The 26,627-nt window shown below is 39.5% G+C and overlaps 1 protein-coding gene across 2 annotated transcripts in view; it reads left to right on the top strand.

The window, feature by feature from the left end:
• UBE2Q2 (ubiquitin conjugating enzyme E2 Q2) overlaps positions 1-26,627 on the top strand; it is a 52,217-nt gene that overhangs the window by 6,153 nt on the left and 19,437 nt on the right. Inside the window, exons 2-6 of one of the 2 annotated variants that reach the window (XM_054836395.1) lie at positions 11,248-11,352; positions 19,945-20,049; positions 21,705-21,761; positions 21,969-22,055; positions 23,826-23,966. In XM_054836395.1, the coding sequence (XP_054692370.1) occupies positions 11,248-11,352; positions 19,945-20,049; positions 21,705-21,761; positions 21,969-22,055; positions 23,826-23,966 (495 nt within the window). The remainder of the gene's footprint in view (positions 1-11,247; positions 11,353-19,944; positions 20,050-21,704; positions 21,762-21,968; positions 22,056-23,825; positions 23,967-26,627) is intronic. The other variant, XM_054836396.1, reaches the window with a different exon arrangement.

The following is a 26,627-nucleotide window of genomic DNA, read 5'->3' as shown; positions in this document are numbered from 1 at the left end:
GTGCAGTCTATTCTGGAAAATCAGGTTACATGTCTAAATTCATCATTGCAGTCTGTCTACAATGGAACACTGTGAAATCAGAAGTTATTAATGGAGTTGATCAAGTGAGTTCCCAAAAAAGAGTAACTTAATTCTGTCAGACTTACTCAGACTAGAATGAATTTACAGGTGTTTTTTCTGTGTTACGCAAGAGGGTATTGTGTATTGATGACATGTTGATATCCTCAATGTGAATTAAAAATTATGATTGCTAGGAAGAAGGAAGTACGATTGTGTCCTGTGCACTCTGTGATACTGCTGAGGCTCGCAGACCAGCAAAGGCTATGTGCCTTGTGAGGTGGCCAAATTTGAGTTTACTGGATTAAGGACCTGGCTGTCGTGTAAAAATTCTTTACTGGGTTATTGTTAATCTGCATCATTTCCCAGTCTGGTTCCCTGCGTGGCTGCACAAACAGCTGTACCGTCACAACAGAGGGCATAGGAAGGAGTGAGTGCTGCGGAAGACTGCTGAAGCCAGTGTTGCTGATGGAGCTGCTTGCCAGGCACTGGCTGATCCTCAGTGGCACTTGGGATTGTTCCTGTGTGGAACACCCAAGCCGGCATCAGTCCGGTGGGTCTGCGTGAGGGTCTGGTTTGTTAGAGTGACAGCCACATAGACACAACTGGCGCAGACTAACTGGAAGTAGTTTGTTTACTTGCAAAATCAAATTCCTTTCAGGAGAATGGAAGATAAAAAGATGGGAGACGGTTCTCTAAATAGTATTATTAAAAAGGAGGGCCCCCAAAACTTCTGGATAGGAACAAATGTTTGTAGAAGCTGATTAACAGAAATAACTACTGTTTTAGTTATGCCTCAGTGTGGACTATTGTTCAGTACTGTCAGGTTGTTTGCCTTTGTGTAGTTTTGAAAGGTTATAAACCCCTGAATTCCTGGCTGCAGTTGATTTTTTTTCTTTAGACTATGAATGGTAATATGTCATTTTTAAGAAATATGATAGTTTATGATTTAGTGAGCATTCCACTGTGTTTCTTCAGCTGCAAGCTTTGTAGAAGCGAAAATGACCTGTCACCAGCTCATAGAAGGCAACTGGAAAATTAGATGACTGATGATAGTATGGAGAGGCTATTTAAGATTTAGATCTTATATCAGCCTGCCTATATTCAGTACAGTTGAAGCTAATATGATCTGAATAGTTCTCAATTGATCTTTGCTGGAAGCAAGCATACAGTTATTGTAGTGTATGTCTTACTGATTTCTCGCTTCCAGCTGTAATCTTTAAGTGTGGTATTCTAAAATAATGACCTTATGTGTGGTGTTACTTTTTTCTCTCATGCGTATGAGACATCACGTGTATGAAGTACTGTAGAGCAGTTAGTGCGTGATTTCTTGAGACTTAGTTTAGACTGTATTCTCCTTTCTCCCAGATCTCGAACTTATCAACCCTCGAGAGAAGGAGTTGAATACGGTTGCACATCTTGCAATAGCTTCTTCAGTGTGTGTTCAGAAAGGCAGAAACATAAGCTCTATCAGAACTTGCGTGGTGGCATTAGAAAAAAATTAAAGTGTTCCTGTGCAGTGGTGTTCAAATACCACAGGCTTCCTTGAGTTTTTGAAGTAGGAAATAACTGTGGTAAGAGTGTGGCATTTAATTTATTAATGGTAAACATTGGTTGAACTCCATGGTACTGAAATTTTGCGTGTGGGGGACAAAGTTCCATCTAAATGGCTGTAACCTGAAGGCCAGTGACTAAGCAGCAGCCAGGCAAGCTGCGTGTGTTGCTGTTAGCAGTGGGTGAGAACGAGAAACCCTTCTATCTGCAGATGTGTCTGGAGCGCTGCAAGTTTGTAAAGGGAGAGAGGGGAAAAGAGGAAAGTTGTTCTCGGAGAGGGGGAAGGGGCACAGTGCCTTTGATGGAAGGGGGGGTAAGCAATTTGAACGCTTGAAAGGTGTACATTCCTGAAGGTAAATAGAGTGAAGAGGAGGAAGGGGAAGCCTGGATTTTTGGATGATGGCAAAAGTGACATTGGACTCTGCATGCTGTGGAGTAACTAAGTGATAAAGGCAAGAGCATGTCTGCTAGGAAACTTTGCTTTTTTGAGTTAAATCGGGGGGAGGGTGACACGTTGCAACTTAGTTATAACCACTTCTTCAGTTCTAGCCATATTAGAAGCCATTTCTTGCTACTCTGGCTTTGTGACACTCATGTTGATGATACCTTTTCTGAACATACTTGGCTGTATGGTTGCAGAAGTAGGTAATTAATAACTCTTGATGATTAGAATGAGTTGATAGTTTGTTTCAAATAACCAGACTTCCTTCAGGAAGGAAGCACAGTACATCAGATACTGTGCTGCTAGTAAAGAAAGAGTACTGGAGAATCAGATTTGCAAAATACCTTTCTTTTTAGCCTGTGTCTAGCTGCCTATTAGATAAACCATGTATTAGATATACGCAGCTTGAGTGTGTGTATAATGCATGCATTAAGAGGAGAAGCCCTTGTGACTGCGGCTCTAAACCAACCATCCTCTGACAACTGTCAGGACGAAGAGTACGAGCACACAGTGCGTCTTTGGTGGGTGAGGACTAAGATACGTTGATCCAACTGCTGTGAGGTATTATGCTAAAAATCTGGATTCTAGCCTCAGCTCTACAACCTTCTTCCCGATAAGCAAGTCAGTCTTCAGCGATGCTGCGTTCTTTGCACAATTTTCAGCGTGGATGATCTGTAACTTTATTTGTTGCTGTTAATAGTATTGGCAAAGGAATGTTCCTTAGCTCACTTAACTGGGTCGGCCCTCAACAACAGTTTTCATTTTCAGAGACTACATGCTGCTCTTGAACAACTGTCATTTGCTGTGCTGTTAGCTCTCTCATGCTTGTGTTAACAGTTGTGTTTGAGCAGCAGTACAGTAACATTTGTTAGATTTTACTTTGGGTCCATACAAAAGTGTTAAGAGTGTTTGTCTCTCCTGTGAATTTCTTTGAATGGCTTGATGGCATGCTGCATTATGATGATGACCTGGAGAATAAAATGTGGCTTCACAGTGAAGAATAGTAACTGGTTTTTTTATCAGAAAAGTGCCTTTTTTGTGTTTATGTTCAAAGTTTGTATTTTAATTCTCTGTAGTTACGTTATACTGGACAACAAGTAGCCTGCTGCTTTTCGTTTGGTAAGGGGAACGGACAAGGTTGCGGCAACTGATAAGAGAGTCTGATAAACCTATTTTTCCAAGGGTAATGTGCAATTTCACGTATCGGAATCGGCAGTTGGGACATTTTGTGTAGATCAAATAGTTTGAAGAATGACTGGCTGTAAAAACTTGACCAAAAGATCATAAGAAGTATAAGAACTATGATGTCACGTCTGCAGTCAGGTTTGTGACCATTTGAAATGATATTTTGTGCCTTTGTACTTTGGTTGTTCTTCGAAGGTAATGATGTTTGGGCAGTGAGAGATTTAAGTGTATGTACCTGGATAGAGACATGGAAATAAAACACACAAGTAGCTTAGATTATTTCACAAAGTTTGAAATTATTGGGCTTTTCTATCTCCCTGTTAGAAAGCAGCATTTGCTTAAGTATTTTCCAGGAACTGTTTCTCAAAATGTTATTTTCCATCTCAGGTGTATTCAAAGTAGAAAAAAATTAAAGATTCCATAATCATTTCAAGAGAATTCTATAGTCCTGGGTTGAACAAATGAATTTGTGCAGATGAAGCTGCAAACCATAAGCTTCTTGACTTTTGGAATATTTTTTACACAAGTGAATTGCTATTGAAATACTGTCCCTGTTCATACTTCTTTAGCTATGCTGTGGTCGCCATCTTAGGAATATTGGCACTTGCAGTTGCTGATGAATCTGTATGATGCCAAAAGTGTTCCATAATCTAGGCTTTTCAGTTCATTTAAAAACATGCTGTAGTCCATGTGCACTTGTATAGAAAGTGGCTGTGGAAGGTGCACAGTGGCAGACCATTGCACGTGTGTCTGTAAAAGCCCGACGTGATAGGAGGGGAACTGCTTTGCCCTGCCCAAGTAATGTCCGTAACAGTTATGTATGCTCTTAACAGAAACATATTTCCTTGTGGTTACTTTTTGTGATAGCCGCCTACAGTCAGTGGAACCTGTTTGTACAGAGAACTATGTTTATTTTTGTTTGGCACCATTTGTGATTGTAGAGTGAATTTTACAGGCACCTATAGAGTTGTGGTTTATGTTTTTTTCTGTTCCGTGAGGCATGTGCCTTTGACCCTGCCTTCTCTAACATGGCTGTATTTAATAACATAATTCTAAACCAAGATACTCTGCTACACTTGCATCATTCCCCGGAGACTGTGTGGGAAAGGAAAACCATGACCCTGTTAGCTGTGTTGTTTTAACGTGCTCCTGAAGGTATTCAGTTCTGCAGTGATGAGGTATTAGCAGAGCCTATGTAGAACAGGATTATGAGATTCTTTCACCTACCTCCTGTAAAGGTGCAAGATGATTAAGCTCTTGCCATCTCCAGGGGTCTGGCCAAAGCATGCTGCTTCATCTGGGATTGTCCTGTATAGGCTGTAGCTGTCAAGACAGTTACTAAACTTGGAGGGTAGATTTGCAGTAATTTTCTACGTTTGAAAGAGATACGTGTATTGTAGTCAGTTGAACTTAATGCCTTACAAAATGCATGAGTTCTAACACATAGTTTCACTGAACTGAGTATGTCAGGCTTTGACTTCAGGAAGAGCGTAAGAAAATTAACTGTTTCTATACACCAGAAAGCAAGCTTGTAGTAGCTTTAAAGCTCTCTGTTTCACTGAAGTCTAGTGAATAAAAGATGTCCTTCTGTTTATATGCATTGAGTTAATAGTATGTTGTATACAATCTTAAAATTCAAAAGGAAAAGCAGGTTGAAGTTTTCCCCTTGTTCAGTAGAGGTGGGTAAAACTCACTTTGCTTTCTCCCTATCCCCCATATTAAATCTTATTTTTAACCCCCTCCATTGGATACACTTACCCTTTAGAACTCTGGATCACTGAGCTGTTAAATTCTTAAAGAAATAACAATTCTTTCATGTGTAAAAGTGCAAATTTTTGCTTGAACTTGTTTCAAAAAACCCGAGTTGAAAGTAACCCTTCATGCTTTCTTCTTTTTTTAATTGTTATAAAGAATGGGATGGGAGGGCAGATGACAATCTGCTGACTTTTAAAGGTTCTTAGCCTTTGGGTTTCACGGGCACTCCAGTGTCTAGTGGTAGAAAATGCTTACTTGCATCTTAAGCTGCCTTTGGAAAATTTGGCCTAATATTGGGAAGCAGTCTGTCAGTTACGTAATTGCAACTAATACTCTTTTAAGAAGCTGTAAGTACTAGTGGTTTATGGTCATAAAGCTAAACGTTAGCTTTAAGAATATCTTCTCAAGTCCTGATACTGTTGTTAAGGTTCTGGGTTTTTTTCCTCTAAAGGCAGGTTGTTGACACAGGTGAAAAAATCATAAGTAGTGAATGATTGACTTGACAATTTCAACTAATGTGTACTGAATTGTAGATAATTGTATAGATTAATCTCCAGTATTTTTTTGGATGTTCGTGTAGGATGTGTATATGATCCCTAAGCAGCGGGATTTGATGTTAGTTTTTAAAAAATCTAATTCTCTATTCAAACGAACAAACTTGGTAGCATCAAAATGCCTGCTGAGGGAAAGCCATCTCTGATTTCAGAGCTATTACTTGATGTGTGTTTATAGCTGTAAATGTATTCACCTTGAAAAGACTGTATTAGCCCTCTGCAATGTCTTGTTACATTAGGATTTACTTACTTCATTACCAAGATTTGTGTGAGCTAGAATGGTCTCTTGCTAGCCTTCTCAAAGCAATTAAGCTCTTTAAAAGATCTGTGGGTTTGATGTTCTGTTTGGAAGTAAAGGGGGTGGGCAAAAAATTTTGGGACTGAGAAGATAAAAGTTTTACAATTAAGTTTTAATTGTAGCTGCTGGAAAAAGAAAACTGTCCATGATGGAGATCTTGCAAAAACGTAGAAGCAGAAAAGAAATAAAATTGATTGACTTTTGTTCAGCCAGTATGCTAAGGAGTTTTAAAAGAAAAAAAAAAAACGCTTTTTCAATCTAAAATGATCTGGAAATTAAAGAAAATGAAGAACTGTCAGCATGTAATTGCGATTTGAAATAATAATGCTGAAGATGTGTATTTAGATGTGTTTTCCTACCATTTGGCCACGATAAAATGGCTCCATCGTGTACAAGGAGATGTGGTTCCTCTATTACCTCATAGCAAACTGTGTGTACAGGTTGTTCTGATCTTAGGAATGTGAGCAAGATGTGTTGTTTTAATTTAGCAACTTAACAGTTTCAACAGTATTGTAGTCATTTAGAAATAACTCGTTTTAAAGTCTCTTAGTAACATCAAAATTGTGTTGCTGTAGCTTTACAGAACAGGATAAAGATTATATAACATGGAAAGTAAACCAGCCTTATTGTTAAGGATGAGAAAGCATAGATAGGATATACTTAGATGACAGATCTCTACCCAGGAAAAGCTGTCTTTATGTACGTGTTCCTGGTATCTTCTGTCACTTTGTGCTTCTGTTGTTTTTGGTTTTTTGTTAGTAAAATTTAAGTAGACCCACTTACAGAGGATGCAACGGAATGTCTGAACAGTGAGATCCTGTGTATATTCTTCGAATATGCTGTGGTTTCCCTAAATGATTTGATAGGGTTTGAAATTGTTCCAGTGGCAGGAGCGCGGGGCTTTAGTCTCTTTGTATTTTTTATGTTTATTAGTAGGCTAAATTCTTTTGCTGCATTCTGTTACAGAAGCTACAGAAGCATTTGTGTTGACAAAGCTCCCAATCTGTTCTGATGTTAGTACAAAGACCCTCTAGAAGTGATGATCCTATGAATTGTGATTGTATCTGGGTTGGCTGTAAACATTCGGCCTTTGTCCTCAGGCCTCAGTACATGCTAGGTGTGATGTCATCTCAGCTTGTCGTGTCTTACTGAGCAATTGCATTAGCTTTCTAAGCTGTACAGCATGCATTAGCTTGTGAAAGCTGCCCAAATCTAAGCATTGCAGCCTTTGCCTCTTGTGATGAATTTTGCTTTTACTTGTGGAGAGCAGGAAAATGTCATGTTACAGTGGTTACATAAAAGATCTTAAACACTTAATATGGGTGATACCTGTGGAGCTAAGTGAGATTATACAAAATCACTGTACGTCAGCTCTGTAGTGAAAGGCCCAAAATAATGTTTTTTTAGCCACTGAGAATTAATGGTAAAATAACTGCTATTCTAGGGTTCCTCTCCTGAAATGTTGTCTTCGTATTTGGGAAGCTTCTGTTCCTTATATAATATAACTCAAATCCATCTTTTCTCTCTATAGGACGCAGATACGGAAGAAAAAGCTGACTTAATTCTCTCAACAGAATTAGCTCATGTGAAGTTCACTTGTTTGACCTCACAAATCACAAGCTTAGTTTTTCATTGCATGCTGTGGTGTTACAAACTCATGAGCTTGTTTATATCTCAAGATCAGAATGTTTGAAGTTTGTGTGTGAATTCTGTATTTCAAAATACAGTGACTCATGTCCGCGTGAAACTCAGCTGTTCCAAAAATATGGATTACTTACAGATCTAGAGAAACTTAGTGCCAGTTATGTTTTTAGGTTAAACAAACATATTTTTTGTTTATTTGTGAAGAATTAAAATGTAATTCTTTATTCTTCATAATTAAAGTTTAATTATGAAGAATTAAAAAGTGTTGCAGCAAACTGGAAGTTTGATTGAACTTCTATTTTAATATTAAGCATCTGTTGTAAAAAATTTGGAATATGCAATTAAATATCCGTATTACAGAAGTCTAAAATTTGAAATCTTTTCTGATACAGATGAGTGAATATGTTCGCTCAGGCTTTTCTTGAACACTGATAAATGTGGTGTTTCCATTCATTTTTCAAAAGCTAAAGCAGACTAAAAATTTGAATATATAATCATTTTTAGCATAGTAATTCATATGTGCTACGCACTAATAATGCAGGCAGCATCAAATTCTAGTATGTTTTCTCATACACAGCAGGACTTGCTTTCATTGCAAAAAATGGAATGAGTTGGAATGTGAGCAAAGAATGAGGAAGTACTGTCATTCAGTGCAGAAGGCATCAGCGCATTGAAGTAGCCACTGTAATGTATTCAAGCGTGTAGTGGGACTGCTTGATCATCAGATCTGCACTGACAGTCTTGTTCCTGCCTGATGTAGGATTTGTTGCAAGTTGTTTTGGAAGAGATTTTTTTGTATGGGTCCCCCAGACTGAGATGGATACTGATTGCAACCCACTGCTGTGGGTTTGTTCGTTACATCCTTCTGGTGGAGAAAGGAGAAACAGAATTGTCAGAAAAGGAGACTATAGATGGTGAAGAGTTGGGCTTCATTCTGTAAGCACTCTGCAGATTCCAGATACAGTTTAGAAGAGTGATCTGACAGACGTTTATTTTCTATAAATCATTGCAATTAATAGACTTGCTTAGACCTGGACTGGCATAATTAACAAATGCTTGATTAAAAAAAAAAAAAAACACAACAAAACCCAGAACAAAAAAAAAACCCCAAAAATACCTGTTAGGAGAATGTGTATTCACAGTCCAAATGTTGACTCTATTTGGAGAATATTTTTATTCTAATGAGCCTGAGGGTTTTGAGAAGCAGATGGCTCAAAGAATCTAGGAGGGGATTTCACTTGTTCTTTGTATTTTCTGGTGGGAACGTTGGTGTCATCTAAAGTCATGGTAGTAGTGTTTACCCTGTGGCCTTTCTCTTAACTTAATGAGCTGGCCAGAAAAGTTCAGGTCTCAAAAATAGCTGGTTCAAACAAATCTTCAGGCAGTAGGGCCGTGCTTAGCAGAGCTTCCCTTCTGATGTTCCCCACTGTGCATAAACATCCAGAGAGCAGTATGAAACTTTTGAGATAAGAATATTGCACTATTGCAGAAGACTTTACAGGTAGGTTGCATGTTATTAAAAATGAGTGAGATATTATCAGTACAAAACCTGGGGTATCTTTAATGAAGTGTAGTTCCTAAAAATAATAGGTTGGGACCCTAGTGGCAGCTGGGAATTCAGCCTTGTGTCTCCAGGAGTGATAGTGGTTAGTCTTTCCAAGAGTGTATTAAGTGAAACCGAGGAGAAAATACACTTTTCCAAGGTCCTGTGTTTGGTGAGGGAAGAAAGTGAATAAACTACACATATCTACCCATCTGTTTGCCTGCCTTAGCCTTAAAATTTTGGCAAGCTGAGCACTGGGCTTTGTTGACAGACATTTGAGATGTTAGGCCTTAGTTAATCAAGAATAGATGTTCTAAGATCTCTGCTTGATGTACGGTATGCTTCAAAGTGAAGCTGAAAGAAGTAAACAGTTTGTCTTTTCATAAAGATACTAGGAATATCATGTATTCTTCTAAGGCATTTTTAGCTGTGATTTAAAAAAAATAAATATAAACTTGGGGGGAGGGATTGAGCTTGTTGAAAAATAAGTTTATACAAAGGCTTCAGTTTACAGGTGGGAATTTTAGACCTCTGGAGCTAGAACTTCCCTGGAGTATGCCGCCAGGTGGGAACTCTGCTGCGATAGTCTGTTTTGCCAAAGCTGTTGTCCTTAATCTAATCTCATAGCTTATTTTATGAAGTTTATCACTACAGCTAGAAGGTCACTTAGGAAGTAAATTTTGTAAAAGCCAATTCTAACATCCTTGTATTTTGCTCCAGTTTTCGAATGGATAGCATTCTGCATTCTGATAAACCTAGTATGTTTAAAATAGCAGAAGCTAGTTTAGGTTAGGAAGGTCTGGGGTTCTTTTTTTTGGGACGTGAACTTTGAGAGCTTGCTGAGGTTAAGTTTGTTTGGGCATCACTAAAGACCAGGCAGTAACACTGACAAACAGGTATGATGTCTTCCTTCTGTGAAACTTCTTACTGCTGTCTTGAAAACTATAAAGCAAAAAATACACTATGTAATCAAGAAAGTGTTCCTCGTATTATTTTGTAAGACCTGGGGATATGAAGATAATATCTGAGTGATAAAACTGAGGTTCAGCAATTTGTCCTCAGCTACTAGAATTTAATTGAGTGGATGAGAAGTAGGTAATGCCTTAAATAACTAAAAAATCCAAACGTGTCAGTGATACGAAGGGAAACTTACGATTGAGTTGGAAGCTGCATGGTTTCCTCCGTCCTCTCAATATTACCAAACCTGTGTTAGGAAGAATTTGGAATTGTTTTTTGAAACATCTAAACAAGAGGCAAAGGACTTGTGTTGACCTTTCTGTAGCCAGGGCATTTCTAGCACCTTTTGAAGGGCTGCAGGCTGTGGCAGCTTAGTGACAGAAAAACCACTTGTCCCTGGATTGTATGAGCGGTTGTGGGCCACATCTGTTCCATATGTTGTACGTGCCCTAACCACGGCTTGTTCTGGAAAATCGAGTACACTTCTGATCCTGTGAAGCCATTTGATCTCACTGTCACTAGGATGTGTTTTGGCACCTGCCTAACAACTGTGGAAAGAAAGTTATTCTGTAAGCTTTCTTGATAGGGTTATATGAAGGATTTCTCAAACAGTGTATTGCAACAGTGGAAAGTCCTCTGTGAGCCTTGGCGGTACAAAGGTAAAATTGCAGATTTTTTGGCATCATGATCTGCCCATTAACTTGTCCTCCAAGGCAGGGTGTTTGAGCTGTGTTGCTTCAGTTTGAGGGGCAGTGCTAGAACAGTTTGAATAATCCTGTTTGAGGAGGAAATCTGAAGACTCCAAGTTCTGATGCTTTCACAGCTTTTATGTGGAAGAATCTGCATTTTTAGGAAAAATTTGCTTCAATATAAGTTTGGGGTTTTTTTGACATGTACTACTTGTGACTACATTTTTTTGGTGGTAGTCACCTGTACTGCATGTCTAAATTTCTCCCTCCTGCTCCACCCACCTCCAGGGTTTTAAACTTTTCAGCATTGTTTCTTATGTATGTCCATCATCTCATCAAGATGAAAATAGGATGAAATACTATAACCGCCAGTTGGTTGGATTTCTTTCAACTTCTCTTGCATTGCCTACAAATGCTGTGTTAAAAGCTCTTATGTTACCTGACTTAGAGTAAGATAAAAGGTAATGTTAATACTGTGTTGTGAAATTTTGGGGGTGAATTAGTTTTGAAAGTTCTATGGGTTTTTTGTTTATTTATTTGTTGGGTGTTTTGTGTTGTTTTTTTAACAGGAGTCTTACCCCTCTTCATCACCAATATGGTTTGTAGAATCAGATGACCCAAACCTGACTTCAGTCTTAGAGCGTTTAGAAGATATTAAGAAGAGCAATACACTGGTGAGCAAGTGTTTTGGTTGTTTTGGGTGTTTATGTGGTTATGGGTGTCTATTTAGCTTTGTCACATTAAGAAACATTTAAGAAAATTAAATTAGTTCAGTTTTGGGGTTATTTGGGAGGCTTTTGCAAACGCATTTCTCTTCCAAAAAACACGTGAACCAAACATAATCCAAAAGATTTGATGCGAGGAGGAGGAGATGACTTAAATGCTTGCTCTGTAAAGTAAGTTCAGTTTCAGCCCCAATAATTGCACAGTTAGAGGTTTTCTGAAAATACATAAATGGTGAAATGCACGAGAAATTAAAACTGCTGAATAAAACAGCTTTCTAGTGTTTCTTTGCACAGAGATCAATTACAAAGGCAAAAGGTTTGTGTTCTTCAGAATGTATATTCTCCAAAACATGGTTGTAATGGTAACTAATACAAAGAATTCCTGGTAGCTTGATGGCTTATGGTTCATCAGAATGTTCTTAGATACTGGTAAGTTTGAACAGCGTTTGGACAATTGCTATTTAAAGAAAATCTTTGCACAGATTCTAATGGTAGTTTTGTATTTCAGAAAACTATCAGGCATTATATCTTACTTGAGTACCCTTTTGATATAGTGATAGGAGCTGTGTGTGTGTATATATGTAAAAAAAAAAAAAATAACTTGCCATTCTGTGCAGGAGCGTAAGTGTCCTTGAATACTACTTTGAGAAAAGCTTCAGTACAAATGTACTTTGTTCCACAAAGAGCAGTATTGCAGCCTACTAGTAAATTCAGTGATTAAAAGTGTTGGTTTTCCTCTCCAAATTCAGCTTTATGCATATTAAATCACCCTCATGGATAATATTTATTAACAGATTATTTTAATTTTTTTGTTTATTTTTGTGTACAGGAATGCATGCGGGTGATGCATACAAAACAAATCTGCAGAATACTGCTTCTTGCATGGATTATGTGTTGGCCTTAGTATTTGCCTGGGTTTGGAAAAGTTGGGAATGTTCTTTCTCATGAATTCACTTACCTGTAATATTTACTGGATAATGGTAATCCAGCATACTTTAAGGACGTGTAAATTTCTTTTTCTAAAGAGTATTTAGCATGCATTTGACTTCTAGCAGAAATAATTAGAAAACTGACAAGTGAGAGTCTTTTGTGTTCCTTGCCATAATTAAAAACAAAGGAGTATTGCAGAGGAACATTAGTGTTTTAATGTAGTATGTTGGATCTGATTATAGGAGACGTACACATTGGCTGCGTGTTTTCTTCTTACAACCTAAACTATATTTAGAAGAATGTTGTAGATCTCTTAGTCTTTGTGACTTCTGCCTAGAAAGATAGATGACAGTATAGTAGCAGAAAATGTGGCCAAATCAACTTTTTTCTTAAATACATTTCTCCGAAGGTTCTCCAGCTTGAAGCTGGTGTGGCTAGTAGCTTCAGACTAAAGGTTTTAAACAAGATATTTCCCATGCCTAACTACCTACAGGTTTGCTTGCAGTAGGGTAGAAAGCTTTATCGCATGCATGCATAGGACTTTCTGTTCTGAATTGCATATGCACATAGGCTGCTTTATGTATGTTGTGAGAAACAGCTTCTGATATCAAGATTGTACTTGCCCATGTAAAAGCTGATGGGTTGATGTAATAGACACCTGTGGATGGCCCAGTGGTTTCTCAGGAATCCACCCCACATCATGTTATGCCAAGATGAAGACAGATGGGAGTGGTTGAAGAGACAAACACGCTACAAAATCTGACTTGTTCGTTTTGCTCAAAAGGCTTGGCTTTGTGGGTTTTGGGTTTGTTTTTTCTCCCTACAACTTTTTGCTGTGCGACTCCCTCCCTCCCCTTCAAGGGTGTTGAAGCAACTCACAGATTCCTTGGAGTAGGGTAGGAAAGGATAAGGAACTACTAGTTGTAGAAATTCAGAGGCTTCTGATTTATCACACTATCTGCTAAAAATTCACTTAGTTCAATTTAGACTTTTAGAATGTTTCAAAACAGTTATTTAATTTATTGCAGGTAAAGGATTGTTGGAGTCATGTTGCTCTAAGCTCAAAGTTATTAGAACAGTCAAATTTTGAATGGTAACTTGCATTGAACTCTTCAAAGAGCTCAACTGAGCACAGCGAATGTGTGCTAGAAGCACTGCTAGCACATGTACCCTGATTTAGAGCTTGTTGGTATTACAAAGCAAGTAGAAAGGGCAGAGTAACTTCTGACAGGTATCAGCTGTTTGGGAAACTGAAGAACATGCTCTTCAGGCATAAAAGTTTGACAGGACTATATATATGGAAGCTTTGTCATTTGACGTGGTAAAAGGAAAACTGTTCTATCAGTGTTAAAATCATGCACACGTTTCCTGGAAAATCTCCTGTGGGTCTGAAACTCTGTGTTACCTTGGCATCAGCATGGTGCGTTTTGCTAAGAGGATTCCTCAAAACATTGAAAATGTTGAAAGGTTGTTAAGAACGTGATCAGCATAGATAGAATTGAGTTTGGAGGCTTTAGCTGCTTGACTGTTCATATTGAACAAGTTCCAGTCAGCAGATGAAGGGGGCTACAGAATTCTTTCTGACCCCTAGCGTCTTCTGAATTCCCTTTCAGATCCTAAAATCAGGGTTGTGATAGACTGGGTAGGTAGCTGAAACTGTCAGCTGCCTTCTAGTGGTTGTGCTGTGCAAAAGAGAAATCCTACTTCAAATCTGCTGTTGTGTTTAATAGAATGGAAGTTATAGTTGCTAGCCTAAAGTTTCAGACCTTACTTTATGTGTTATTAAATATATAATTACATATATGATTTGGAGGTTTGCTTTTTAAAGACAATAGTGCAATGGACTTAAATTCAGATGGTGAGCTTTAATTCTCACACTCTCCAAACCTTGAGGGCTTAAACTTGCATGGAAGGCTTCAAAAGTATAGAAATCCTGGCATGTGTACATCGTGGATAAGTTGCTGTCCCTAAGCATGCTACTTCTGTATTAGGAATTTAGATTTAGTCCCACATGGTGGCATTTCAGGAAAGAACGTTGGCTCTTGCAAACTGCCAGTGCAGCAGCAACTAATTATGTATTGGGAATCACAGAGACAAAATGCAGGAAGAAACTTTGCTTTACTTTGTGAAACTGCCCGAGGCTGCTGAATGCACGTGAGGCCCGTTACTGTCACAGAACCACTGATAGCTATGTAGTCATTGCACTCCAAATAAGTTATTTCTTTCCTCTGTTTCCTCTGCAGCAGTTTCCTTCAGTGACAGGCTAAGACTTATTGATTATTTTATTTATTTTTATATAGCAATAGATATTGTGTGTTGTGTGTATATATATGTGTATACTTACACTATACTTCAGTTCATGTTTCCTGGTAATCAGAAAACAAGGTGCTTCGTAGTGGACCCAGCAGTATAATAATATCATTAAAGGTAGACTAAGATTGTTAATGCTTTTGATTTGTTAATGTATTAGAAAGATCTCTTCATGCATAAAAAGGCCTCCTAATGTAGGACAAGTTTCAGACAAATTGTTCTAAACTGTTTTCAGATTTGTAAGATCTTAATACAGGAAACAAAAAATTCTAAGAGGTGCTTTTGTATTCTAAAACAGCATTATGGTGTCTTGTGTTGGGTTTGCGTGGCAGGGTTTTGGTGGCGGGGGGGCTACAGGGGTGGCTTCTGTGAGAAGCTGCTAGAAGCTCCCCCTGTGTCTGACAGAGCCAATGCCAGCCGGCTCTAAGACGGGCCCGCCACTGGCCAAGGCCAAGCCAATCAGCGCCTCTGTGATAACATATTTAAGAAGAAGAAAAACACTTGGAGAGAGAGCTTTTGCAGCCGGAGAGAGGAGTGAGAAGATGTAAGAAACTCTGCAGACACCAAGGTCAGTGCAGATGGAGGGGGAGGAGGAGCTCCAGGCGCCGGAGCAGAGATCCCCCTGCAGCCCGTGGTGAAGGCCATGGTGAAGCAGGCTGTCCCCCTGCAGCCCATGGAGGAAGGATGAGGGGGTGTAGAGATTCCACCCTGTGTTGGGTTTGCGTGGCAGGGTTTTGGTAGTGGGGGGGCTACAGGGGTGGCTTCTGTGAGAAGCTGCTAGAAGCTCCCCCTGTGTCTGATAGAGCCAATGCCAGCCGGCTCCAAGACGGGCCCGCCGCTGGCCAAGGCCAAGCCAATCAGCGCCTCTGTGATAAATGTGTTGGGTTTGCGTGGCAGGGTTTTGGTAGTGGGGGGGCTACAGGGGTGGCTTCTGTGAGAAGCTGCTAGAAGCTCCCCCTGTGTCTGATAGAGCCAATGCCAGCCGGCTCCAAGACGGGCCCGCCGCTGGCCAAGGCCAAGCCAATCAGCGCCTCTGTGATAACATATTTAAGAAGTAGAAAAACACTTAGAGAGAGAGCTTTTGCAGCCGGAGAGAGGAGTGAGAAGATGTAAGAAACTCTGCAGACACCAAGGTCAGTGCAGATGGAGGGGGAGGAGGAGCTCCAGGCGCCGGAGCAGAGATCCCCCTGCAGCCCGTGGTGAAGGCCATGGTGAAGCAGGCTGTCCCCTGCAGCCCATGGAGGAAGGATGAGGGGGTGTAGCGATTCCACCTGCAGCCCGTGGAGGACCCCACGCCGGAGCAGGTGGAGGCACCTGAAGGAGGCTGCGGCCCGTGGGAAGCCCACGCTGGAGCAAGTTCCTGGCCGGACCGGTGGACCCGTGAAGAGGGGAGCCCACGCCAGGGCAGGTTTGCTGGCAGGACTTGTGACCCCGTGGGGGACCCCATGCTGGAGCAGTTTGCTCCTGAAGGTCTGCACCCCGTGAGAGGGACTCCATGCTGGAGCAGGGGAACGATGAGAGGAGTCCTCCCCCTGAGGATGAAGAAGCGGCAGAAACACCGTGAGATGAACTGACCGTAACCCCCACTCCCCGTCCCCCTGTGCCGCTGAGGGGGGGAAGGTTGAAGCCGGGAGTGAAGTTGAGCCCGGGAAGATGGGAGGGGTGGGGGGAAGTGTTTTAAGAGTTGATTTTATTTTCTCATTCCTCTACTCTGTTTTGCCTAGTAATAAATTAGATGAATTCCCTCTCTAAGTTTGGTCTGTTTTGCTCGTGACAACAATTAGTGAGTGATCTCTCCCTGTCCTTATCTCGACCTACAAGCATTTCGTTATGCCTTTTCTCCCCTGTTTAGTGAATGAGGGGAGTGAGAGAGCGGCTCTGGTGGGCACCTGGCCCCAGTCAGGCTCAACCCACCACATGTCTGTAAGAACTACCAACTTCTCGGAACTCCTGAAGCACTAAAAGTTACATTATAGATGTATATATTATATTTTCATATTTTGTTGTTATTTTTATATTAATTATAACTAATATGATTAATTCATAAGTTTATCATTGTATTTGGTCACTTGAGCATTTACCTTATGCAGGCTGTTTACATGGCTCCTTTAATGCCCTGTGGATTATGCATTCTAGTTGCTGTTTAGTTTCTGCTTTAGGCAGTTTGTATTCCAGGGAAACTACTGGTCCTCTGATAGCCCACTTTTCTTTCAGTAGCAGCAAAGTGTGTGTGTTGTGTTAAGCATTCATTTTACATTAGCCAAGCATGTGAAGTTAGCTTGGAAATACATTTAAATTATTCATGCTTGGCAGAAATCGGCTATCACCTTTGATAGTCTATTCACATACCATTGGCACATACCAAATCATGCTTGGCCCTGCTTAGAGCAGGGAGTTGGATCAGATGACTTCCAAACATGCCTTTCAGCCCAAATTATCCTCTGATTTTTCATACATACGAGCAGAGCATAAGGGATAATGGTGATCCATGAAATGAATTCCTATGGAGGAAAAACATAGCAATAAGGAGAAGGGTTGTGGAGACAGGATCAGCTTCTTGCTCTGCCACCACCTTTGCAGATTGTAGAAACTGATGTCAAGTAAAACAGCTATAAAGGACAAAACTGCAGTTTGATCGCTGCCTTAAGCTAACACTGAGGTGCAGACTGTTGCCAAGGAAGGGGGTCCGTGCTCTCAGCTGCACGTTCCTGCTTCCTCCTTTATGGCAAAATTGGTGCTTATGTGCTGAAGCACAGCTGGAATTGATCTGCCTCAAAGCTTGCAAGCTGCTGCATCGTTGTGTGATCTCTGGTGCCAGTGCAAATGAGAAGGTGCAAATGTGTGGCTGGAGACAGGGGACACCTCTTCAGGGACAGCCACTGTGTAATTTGGTCCAGGTTGTGCCAGCAGTTTGTAGCTTTGAGTGTGTACCTTGCAGTGGTGCTGTGTTCAGAAGGAAGTGAGAGAAGCTTACAATATATTGGGTCCTGTCCGTAAAGATTCCTTCTGAATTTCAGTTCAGGTGACAAGAATTCTCATGAAGAGGATGAGGAGTGCAGGAAGCAGTTCTTAACTCTCTTCCCAGCCCTTCCTGTCTTTTTCTGTAGACACACATCTAATACTGTGTTCAGCTGCTTTTCCAGGCTTTGGACCAGCTGAACGTGGTGGTAGTGTTGTTCCCCCACCATTTCGATTTTTTTTTATGCTTCACAACAGATGTAAACAAATTAATGGATTACCTAGCTTTACGTTGCTAAGTGAGAAAAATTACAATTCTCGAAACATTACAGTTTCTGCTCTAACTCTCCATGAGGCAGTGTTGTTTGTGCAGAGAAAAATTTTCTCAACAAAATGTGTAACAGTGCAACTTTATCTTACACATACTGAGAGTAATAGTTCTAAGTCTTGTGGTTCTATCTACCAACTAATTTTTTGATTAATTAACCTGCTTTCTGCCTGCTAAAAGATTTCCTGGTGTTTTGGACACTCAGGAGGTTTCAAGCAGATGCAGAGTATTACCACTGAGAAATGTGATTGTTACAGAAAGCTTCTGGCAATATAAACTATCACATCTCATGTATATACTCACAAGAAATGTGTTGCTGATACACCAGTTCTTTTGATGTCATCTTTGTTTTTGAGTTAAGGATGACTGTTATGAATGATGCAGAAACAGTAAACGTGGTGTGATACGAGAGAACGGCATAATTCTTCTAATGCAGGCTGGTATGTCAGTTCTTGGCCTTCGATGAATAAATAACGTTCCTATTAAACAGGAACATTGAATTCTGCTGCAGAAGGGAAAAGCACTGAAGCTTTCAGGTAGCAGGAGGGCAACATTTGCTTATCACTGCTAGTGATTTGGTCTTGGAAATGAGTTCTTAACCCTGGAGATACTGAATTTTCACTTGCAGTAGAGTAAGGTAAGAGTATTTAAACTGGCCAATAGCAAGGCTTTAGACGTGTAGAATATTCTGGAGTGACTAGATTTTTCTTAGATACCTTAATTTATTGTATATTTCAAGAAATACAGTCTACAAACACTAAATAGCATTGTAGTGGTATTATTCTTTCAGGATAATACAGTCTATGCTGTACCTTGCGTGAGGCCACATTGCCTGAGTCTCCCTCCTTTATGGAGAGGTACTTAAAGGGGAGTGGGAGTTGCTGCTCTAAGTGTAACTACTAGTAGTGCTGAAGGATATATGTACAGAAATGGCCGTCTTGCACGCTGCCTTCTACAAATGGCAAGACAAACTCCCTTTTGGTATGTAGGAGAGAAGGCCAAAAATGTATGTATAATTTTTGCAAGCTTCATCTAGGGTATTATTCTACAAATAATGAAGTGTTGACCATTTTGCAAACGTATTCTGCAGTTCTTTCTTTGTTTTTCTGACATAGCTATGTAAAGGCCATGAAAAGATAGGAAATGCTGATGTACAGTCTTTTATGATCTTGGTCTCAGCTAGGAATCTGAGGCTGCCTAGAGAAAGCTAAAAGCTATGGAACTCCACTTAATTAGCATGCTGATCAAGAAGCAAACTCAATGTTTCTCTGTTTCTGCAGAACTAAATTTATTTTCTGGATAGCATTACAGTGAGTGAAAGGTGTTTCATATTTTGCAGTTAACAGAACACAGTTGATGTAAGACTGAAAGTTGGAAACAGAAATCAGTGATAGTAACAGATTGTGCCTCAACCTGATGCAAGATACGGCAAGCAGACTACTTGGGCTCTAGCTCAGAGGTTGGCTAGTTTCTATGCCTTGTACAGTGTTTGTCTTGCTTCTAGTGCCTCACTGGTGTGCCCTAGAAAGGGATTCAGGATGTGGAAAATCAAACTGTTCCTCCTTGGTTGGTTGGGTTTTTTTTTGGTGGTGGTTGGTGTTTTGGTTTTTTTTTTTTTTGAAGACATGGTTCTTTAACCTGGGATACTGGAATGGACCATCCTGTCTCATGGAACATGTCCATTTGATTATACCTAGTGATTTGTGGCTGACACACCTGTGCCTGGAATGGATGATGCTGCCAGAGCAGATTATTCTTTTGCTCCTGACTTTCTTCACTTGACATGAGGATATGAACTGGAGCGATCTTTAACTTGCCATGTCCTTGGTTTCCCATTGTGGGGATTTTATTACAATGACTACAGAGAAAAATAGGGGGTTTTAAACTTGTGTGTGCAGGTTTAAATGTTGTACACTGACTGAAAGTTCAGTACCAACAGGTGAAGAAAATTCAAAACACGTTGTTCTGTGATTTGGTTTAAATAGATGTTTCCATGTTTTCTTTTTTTTTTATAGCTTCTTCAACAGCTGAAGCGATTAATATGTGACCTCTGCAGATTATATAATCTTCCTCAGCATCCAGATGTTGAAATGTTAGATCAGCCATTACCAGCTGGACAGGTAAATGAAAATGCTGTGGACACCTCCTTAGAGCAATGAAGGAGTTAGTTTTTTCATCCCCAAGAAACAAGAGGGTGTGAATGATGAAACCTTGTGTAAGCCTGAACTAAGATATGAAACACTGTTGCTTTATGGTGTCCTCTATCTGAATTTTGTTTGCAGAATCCATTTAATAAAGGTGTGATAATACACCATTTCCTTTGGAGTTTTTGTATCTTTGAAAGGTGTGAATGTGATAGTAGTCCTGTCAGTTTAATTCCTTCCTAAGTAATGTTCAAACCAATCACTGTGCATTCCTAGTGCTTCCAAAATTTACTTTTTCTGAAATGCAAATGTGATTGCCCACTGTTTTCTTTAAGAGTATATGTTTTACAGTGTGCAGTGGGATGAACTACTGTTGATATTTTCCTTCCTCTTCAATCCATTGCAGAGACATGGGATAGCCAGACCATATGCTACTTTGGATAGGGAGTATCTGTGGTGCCTTGTTTACTTTTTGTGCACTTGACAAATTAAGAGTTGTGAAGGGCTGTGAAATGTTCTGGTTAACTAAATTGTTTTGTGTTGTGCTGCAAACAGAACTGGTAACTGACAGTAACTGTTCTTTTTTGTAGTTTTAGTAAGATTATGATAACTTCTTTTGCTTATACGTGTTAAAATGACAAGACTTCTAAAAATTCCTGGAGCGTGACAGATGGTTTTCCCGTGGTGACAATACTGTAATAATGACAAATAACTTGCTTAATTTTGATCATGTGCCAAATTGTAATCCTATAGGTCTTTTCTCTCAGCCACCCACATAGCGCTGCAACTGTAAGGCAACAGACCTGTAATATTAGGAAGTAACTTTGTTGAAGAGTCTTACTTATGCTCTGAAACTCAGAAACAAACTCATGGAAGGTTTCTTAGTTCTGACTAAGGTACTGTCAGGTAATTTGCAAGTTAAACAAGAGTGGCCTTAGTAAGTCAGACCAAAGATCCATCTAGTCCCCTGTATTATCTACAGCAGTGTCATTCCTTCTTTGCCAAAGGAAGAGTAAGCAGAGCACAAGCATATTAGAATGGTCCTGACTATATGTGCAGCTCAGACTTCCTGAGCTTAAGTGGTATCCTGAAATGGAAAGCCATGAAAAATCAATGTATTGGTTTAGTATTTTATCAAATAATGTAATAACAATGGCTATAGGATGATAGTAGTTGTTGCATAGCAGTTCTAAGTAGCAAGACAAAAATTCATTACGTTTTAGAGGTCTAAAGTTTGTTGGTTTTTTTTCTTTTTAGAGATTCTGCATGTATATGGATTCTAGTCAGAGCCATGATCTGATTTCATGGTTAAGAGATCATCAGTTACAACCCGCTTGACTTAGTGCATTTGTCCCTGTCTCAGAATAGGATATCCTTATCTGAATCTTAACTTTCCACTTAGGACTTAATGTGAAACTATTGTGACATTCTATGTATCTCTACTTCATGTAAAATCTCTTCACTGCCATACTCCAGGAAGGCAACTTTGTGTATCTTTGACATTAAACTTCAGTCCTTTGCAGAAGCGTAACTTTTGTATATACTGCTTTCTCTGTGATAGTAGGCTTCCTGCTTTTGAAAGAAAGGAACATGTGCACAATTTATGCAGAAACTGCATTGTTGTATTGCAGAATGGAACAACAGAAGAAGTTACATCAGAGGAGGAGGAGGAAGAAGATATGGGTGAAGTATGTGTGTATATATGAGATTGTTATCCTAATAGAGTAGAACTCTGGCATTTTGCTCTACAGTGGCTGGCTAATTTTTAAGCCAAACTGTAAAACATAATCTCCCTAGAGTTCAACAGAACAGATAATTAAAAATTTGGATGTTTACCTTAATGTCAGCTTTCACTTCAACCACCAGCACTAGTGAAATTTTCTTCTTAAACCTAGATCTCAGCTGTGAGGTACTTGGATACAGAGAACTGGACATCTGTTTGTGCTTTAGTCAAACAATACATAACTGTGTGTGCCAAATCAGTAAGTTTGCATTGTTAACTCTGATACAGTTGAAAGTGCCTCCCAAACTGAAGCAGACTGGCTAAGAGTAAATCCTTTTGGTGATTCATTAAACAGGTGAGCTAGTTTTTAACTATAATACATTGAAGGAAATGGAAGGACATCTGAAACAGACACACTAAACTTTTAAGTGGTTTATGTCACTGTCTGGCAACACGGTGCTCCTTTTAAGGAGCTTTTTACAGTGAGAACCACCCCTTTCAATTACTTCTACAACATGTTAGAATAGCTCCAAGATGCTTGCTTTTTAAACCACTGTAAATAGCCTTATTATGGGAGTACTCTTCTGACTACTTCAGATTTAGATTTTTAATGAAGAAGGTGGGTAGTAAGAACTAACTCCTCATTCTCTGAATTAAAAGGTCTTCCTTTAGATAAGATCTAAATGTTATCCATGTTCTGGAATTAATTTGAAGCAGCCTCTCTTACACCATATTTAGCCCGATCCAGACCACATTTGTTGGAGCCAGAGTTTCTGGAAAGGCCATATATATGCTCCCATATCCTGCTGCCACAAGGCTCTTGTTGCTTGTAGACTTGTAAGTAGCCTTTTGCACTCTGTTTGGGTTACTTTAGACAAAAAAAACTTGTCACGTTTGTTATAAGCTGTCAGGTGACATTGTGTGTGGCACTGATATCTTCAACTTGTAATCTAGTCCAATTTCGAAATTGAAAAGCAACTTACTGTTCCTAGGGCTATATCATTATTTTGAGAAACATGAGCATTTTAAAGCATGCTCAGTCTAAAATCTGTCACAGTTGGGAGGAAACAGTGTTGTCAAAGGCACCACATAGGTGTGTGTCTTAGTACGTAAGACATTATTGAATTTGCATTTACATCCAGGTTTTCCTGCCATGCAAACAGATGGTGCGTAAAGAGTAGCCACAGGTGTTGTGGAGCACTGTGTATTAGAGTATATCTGATAGTTGTGTGCTCACAGCTTGCTGGTGTGGCTGCTGTAGTGATTTCTTTTTCATCTCAAGGTATTTACATCCTTCCCTTCCTCTCCACAAATAGCACTTGAATCACCTTACAGGCAGCTGTCTTAAGTTCATAGTGCTCCTCTGCAACAGGATAACCCCATCTCAGAATACAGAGTGGAAGAATTTTCAGTGGCTTAGTCTAGAACTCAGAACTGAAATGTGATCAGGATTCTTGACCATGTAATTTTGTCTCATATTCTGATGCTGCATCTAAGCTTCAGCTGAAATGTTCACCTTGAATAAAGTACGTGTTGCTTTCTAATATTTAACTTTCTTGAAGGGTTGCCGTAGCCCTGCCAGATACATTAATCGTTGTTTGCCAGAAGTGTAATATAGCTAAGATTCTAATTGAAAAAAAGAATCTGCTTTTAGAAACATCTTGGAGATGCCCTAATTTTGGGTACTTTTGGATTCTTGAGCCCTGTTCAAAATGCCTTAACTTCCTGTTTTCTACCTACTTTAATGGGCTAATTCACTATAATCTTAACTTCTCGCAGAGGTTTTATTGTGCTTGTTTCTGTAACCAGAAACATGTGAATTTGGGTCTCGTTCGTATTGTGAAGGCTCCCTACACTTCCAGTGAATACTGTTGGCTGAGAGAGTGCAGTTGGAGCGAAATAGAAATGGCATCCAACAATCACTAATACGTAGTGTTGTGCAGTATGTGACTGTATCCCTAAATGCCCTCAGAGAGGGTGTTGAACGAAGAGCATAGTTATTTACAGTGAATTTTCCTCTGTCCTGTAGGACATTGAAGATCTGGATCACTATGATATGAAGGAGGAGGAACCAGTTGATGGGAAGAAGTCTGAGGATGAAGGCATTGAAAAAGAGAACCTTGCAATCTTAGAAAAAATCAGAAAAAATCAAAGGCAAGATCACTTAAATGTGAGTTAATGATTTATGTTTTTTTCTTTGCAATACTTCTGGCTTTCAAAGAGAAATGGTTTTCAGTAAATAAAGCGTACTGCTGTGCACCTAGGCTTAAATTAACTTGTAGCTGACTTCCAGCATGTATGGGACAAATGTCTCAAGTTAGGGGACCTAAATAGCTCTTTTTGGAGAAGTTTGAATAGGCCAGTTAAAATTCGAAGGTCATTTACTAAACGGACTCATCTTTCATCGAAACCTTTGGCGCAGGAAGTCGCTTGTCAGCCGCATCCCACAGAGGCACAAAAACTACTTCAAAGCACGCTCATTCGGGCTGGGAGAATGCCATCATAATTTCTTTTGTCAAACTGTGTTGGGGTATTGTTGGCATTTTTGGATGAAGAAGCATCTTTCAGCTTTTCAGTAGAATCAACTCTTAGATGTAAATCCAGGTTTCACACCTGTTAATGACTTGTTGCCCCTCTGTCTCTTGCTTGCTGCCTTTGTTATGAACAATAGTTCTCCTTGCAGGATTGGCAGAAAGCATCTAGATTGTAAGAATGACTTTTGTGGCTGAGACCTTACTAAAATAACAAATAAAGCTGTATATAAAACTGACTGCCTTAAAAGTCATGGGTGACTTAACATACTTAGTAAACCCAGGAATTTGTGCTTTAAATCCGTTTTATGCATGAGTTTGTTTTTCAGTAATATCTACAGTGCTTGGAAATTATTGAAGGGTTGTGTGGTTTTTTTGCCAGACATGAAGTAAGGGACCTTCAGCAGCTCTGCAGCTTTATTATCACAGTTTTCTGGGTGATCCTGCCGGCAGGCATTGTTAAAAAAAAACAAAAAACAAAAAACAAAAAAACAACCCAAAACAAACAAAAAAAACCCCCAAAACAAACAAACCCAAACCAACAAAAAAACCCGTTTGTTCTCCCGAGGCTTAGAAATGTTTTGTCACAAGTGCCAAGTTCCAGAGAAGCTTCAACTTCTCAAAGGTGCATGTAGGAGGGAATGATGATGTCATACAACCTTAATTTTATTTAGCCTGGCTTCCAAAGAAGTTAAAGCTTTTGCTTCACAGAGGCTTAAAATGTGTAATGCATGAAATTCAATACTTCTGTTCATGACTGATTTCAACCAAAGTTAAGGGTTCTAAAATTTTTGTTGGTCATCTGTACAGAAAGAACGTGCTTAAGTTGGTGCCCTCCACTGTGGGAGCTCCTAAGTTTTTATACGCTGTTTGGCAAGTCAGCAGACATGTAGATCATGTCCAGACACAAGATGTGCTATTTCTCATTAAGCTAATAGTTGAGGATGTGAGCAGTAGTTAGGTACAGAGGAGGGACCTGTACCTATTTAGGGAAGGAGTAAGATTTAGGATTGGTACGTAGGGAATACCTGGATTTTTGCCCAAGGGAACCAGCTTTGTTCTAGTTCTTACACTTGATGATTTTTCCAGTAAATAATTTCTAAAAAGTCTAAATTGCACATTAGATTTAAGAGCATTGCTGTTGTAAACCCTTTGATTTGTAGCGAGAACTAGATACATTCCAAGTGCTCAGCGCTAGCCAAGCCAATCCACTTCTAATATTGGATACACTCCTGCTCTATCTAGTTATCATAAGAATTTAGGGAAAAGGCTCCTTTAGTTAGTAGAATCTTGACTATTTCCTGTCATGAATTACTGGCACTAAATTACTTTATCTAGTTTAGAAGAAACCCCTCTTTCTTTTAGTTACTGACACTTCAACATGGAAAAGATTCAGTTCGTAGCCTTCTACTTTGCAAAGAAAATAAAATAGAAATGCTTCTGTCGGAGTTCTTCAACCACAGGTTTTCTGCTCCTGTCCCAGTGCTGTTTTGGGATATGACTTGAGTGCAGACCTGTCAAAAATACCTTTGACTTATGGTCTGCTGAAATAGGCAGCGTGAGATAGCTGGCTAGAGGAGGCTGCTCTTTGATTTGTATACGAATTCATACATATCAGGTTGTCTGAAGGAAAGTGTACAGTAATGATCACACCTCAAAAAAAGTAAAACAAACAAACCCCAAACCAACCAACCAAAATGCCAAACCTGATCAGCATTTCAGTATTTAAAAGTAGGGAAACATAAGTTGCCAAATACTTTGGCTGTATAGTCAAGTCTGTTTTAAGACTTGACTAACCATAAACAGAGTGGTCACTTACCGGATTTGTTTAAACTTAACTGTTCAGATTTTGAGGAGATGCCTATTGAGATTCTGTGTATTTCTGTATTTATAATTCAGACCTAGTGGTAGAGAGTCCTCAATTGTTAAACAAAATAAATCCTCTTACAGCCTGAAAGACGCTTTGCCATCATCTAAAAATTTGGTAGAACTGAAAAAAGGTTTTCATAGTGTCAACATTGTTCAAAGGTGTGGAAAGCCTATTAAAACTGCAGATTTTCTTTTGCTATCTGTTCTTTCCCATTTGCCAAATACTGGCTTTCCTTTTGCTTTTTCTTTCTGCATCTAGTGGAGCTGAAATGAACGCTGCTGGTTTTTTGTTTGACAACAGCAGATTCAACTTACATAATAGCTGTTTCTCATGCCAAGACACTCTCGTCGATGCTGGTGCATAAACAAGGTCAGCTGAGTACAGGGAACAGGGTATTCAGCTGCTGCTGAGGAGCTGTGGTATTTTTGTG

The sequence above is a fragment of the Grus americana genome, chromosome 10 (assembly GCF_028858705.1).
Source record: "Grus americana isolate bGruAme1 chromosome 10, bGruAme1.mat, whole genome shotgun sequence".
Lineage (NCBI taxonomy): Eukaryota > Metazoa > Chordata > Aves > Gruiformes > Gruidae > Grus > Grus americana.
The sequence above is the reverse complement of the archived record's forward strand: the minus strand, read 5'-3'. Positions and strand labels throughout refer to the sequence as shown.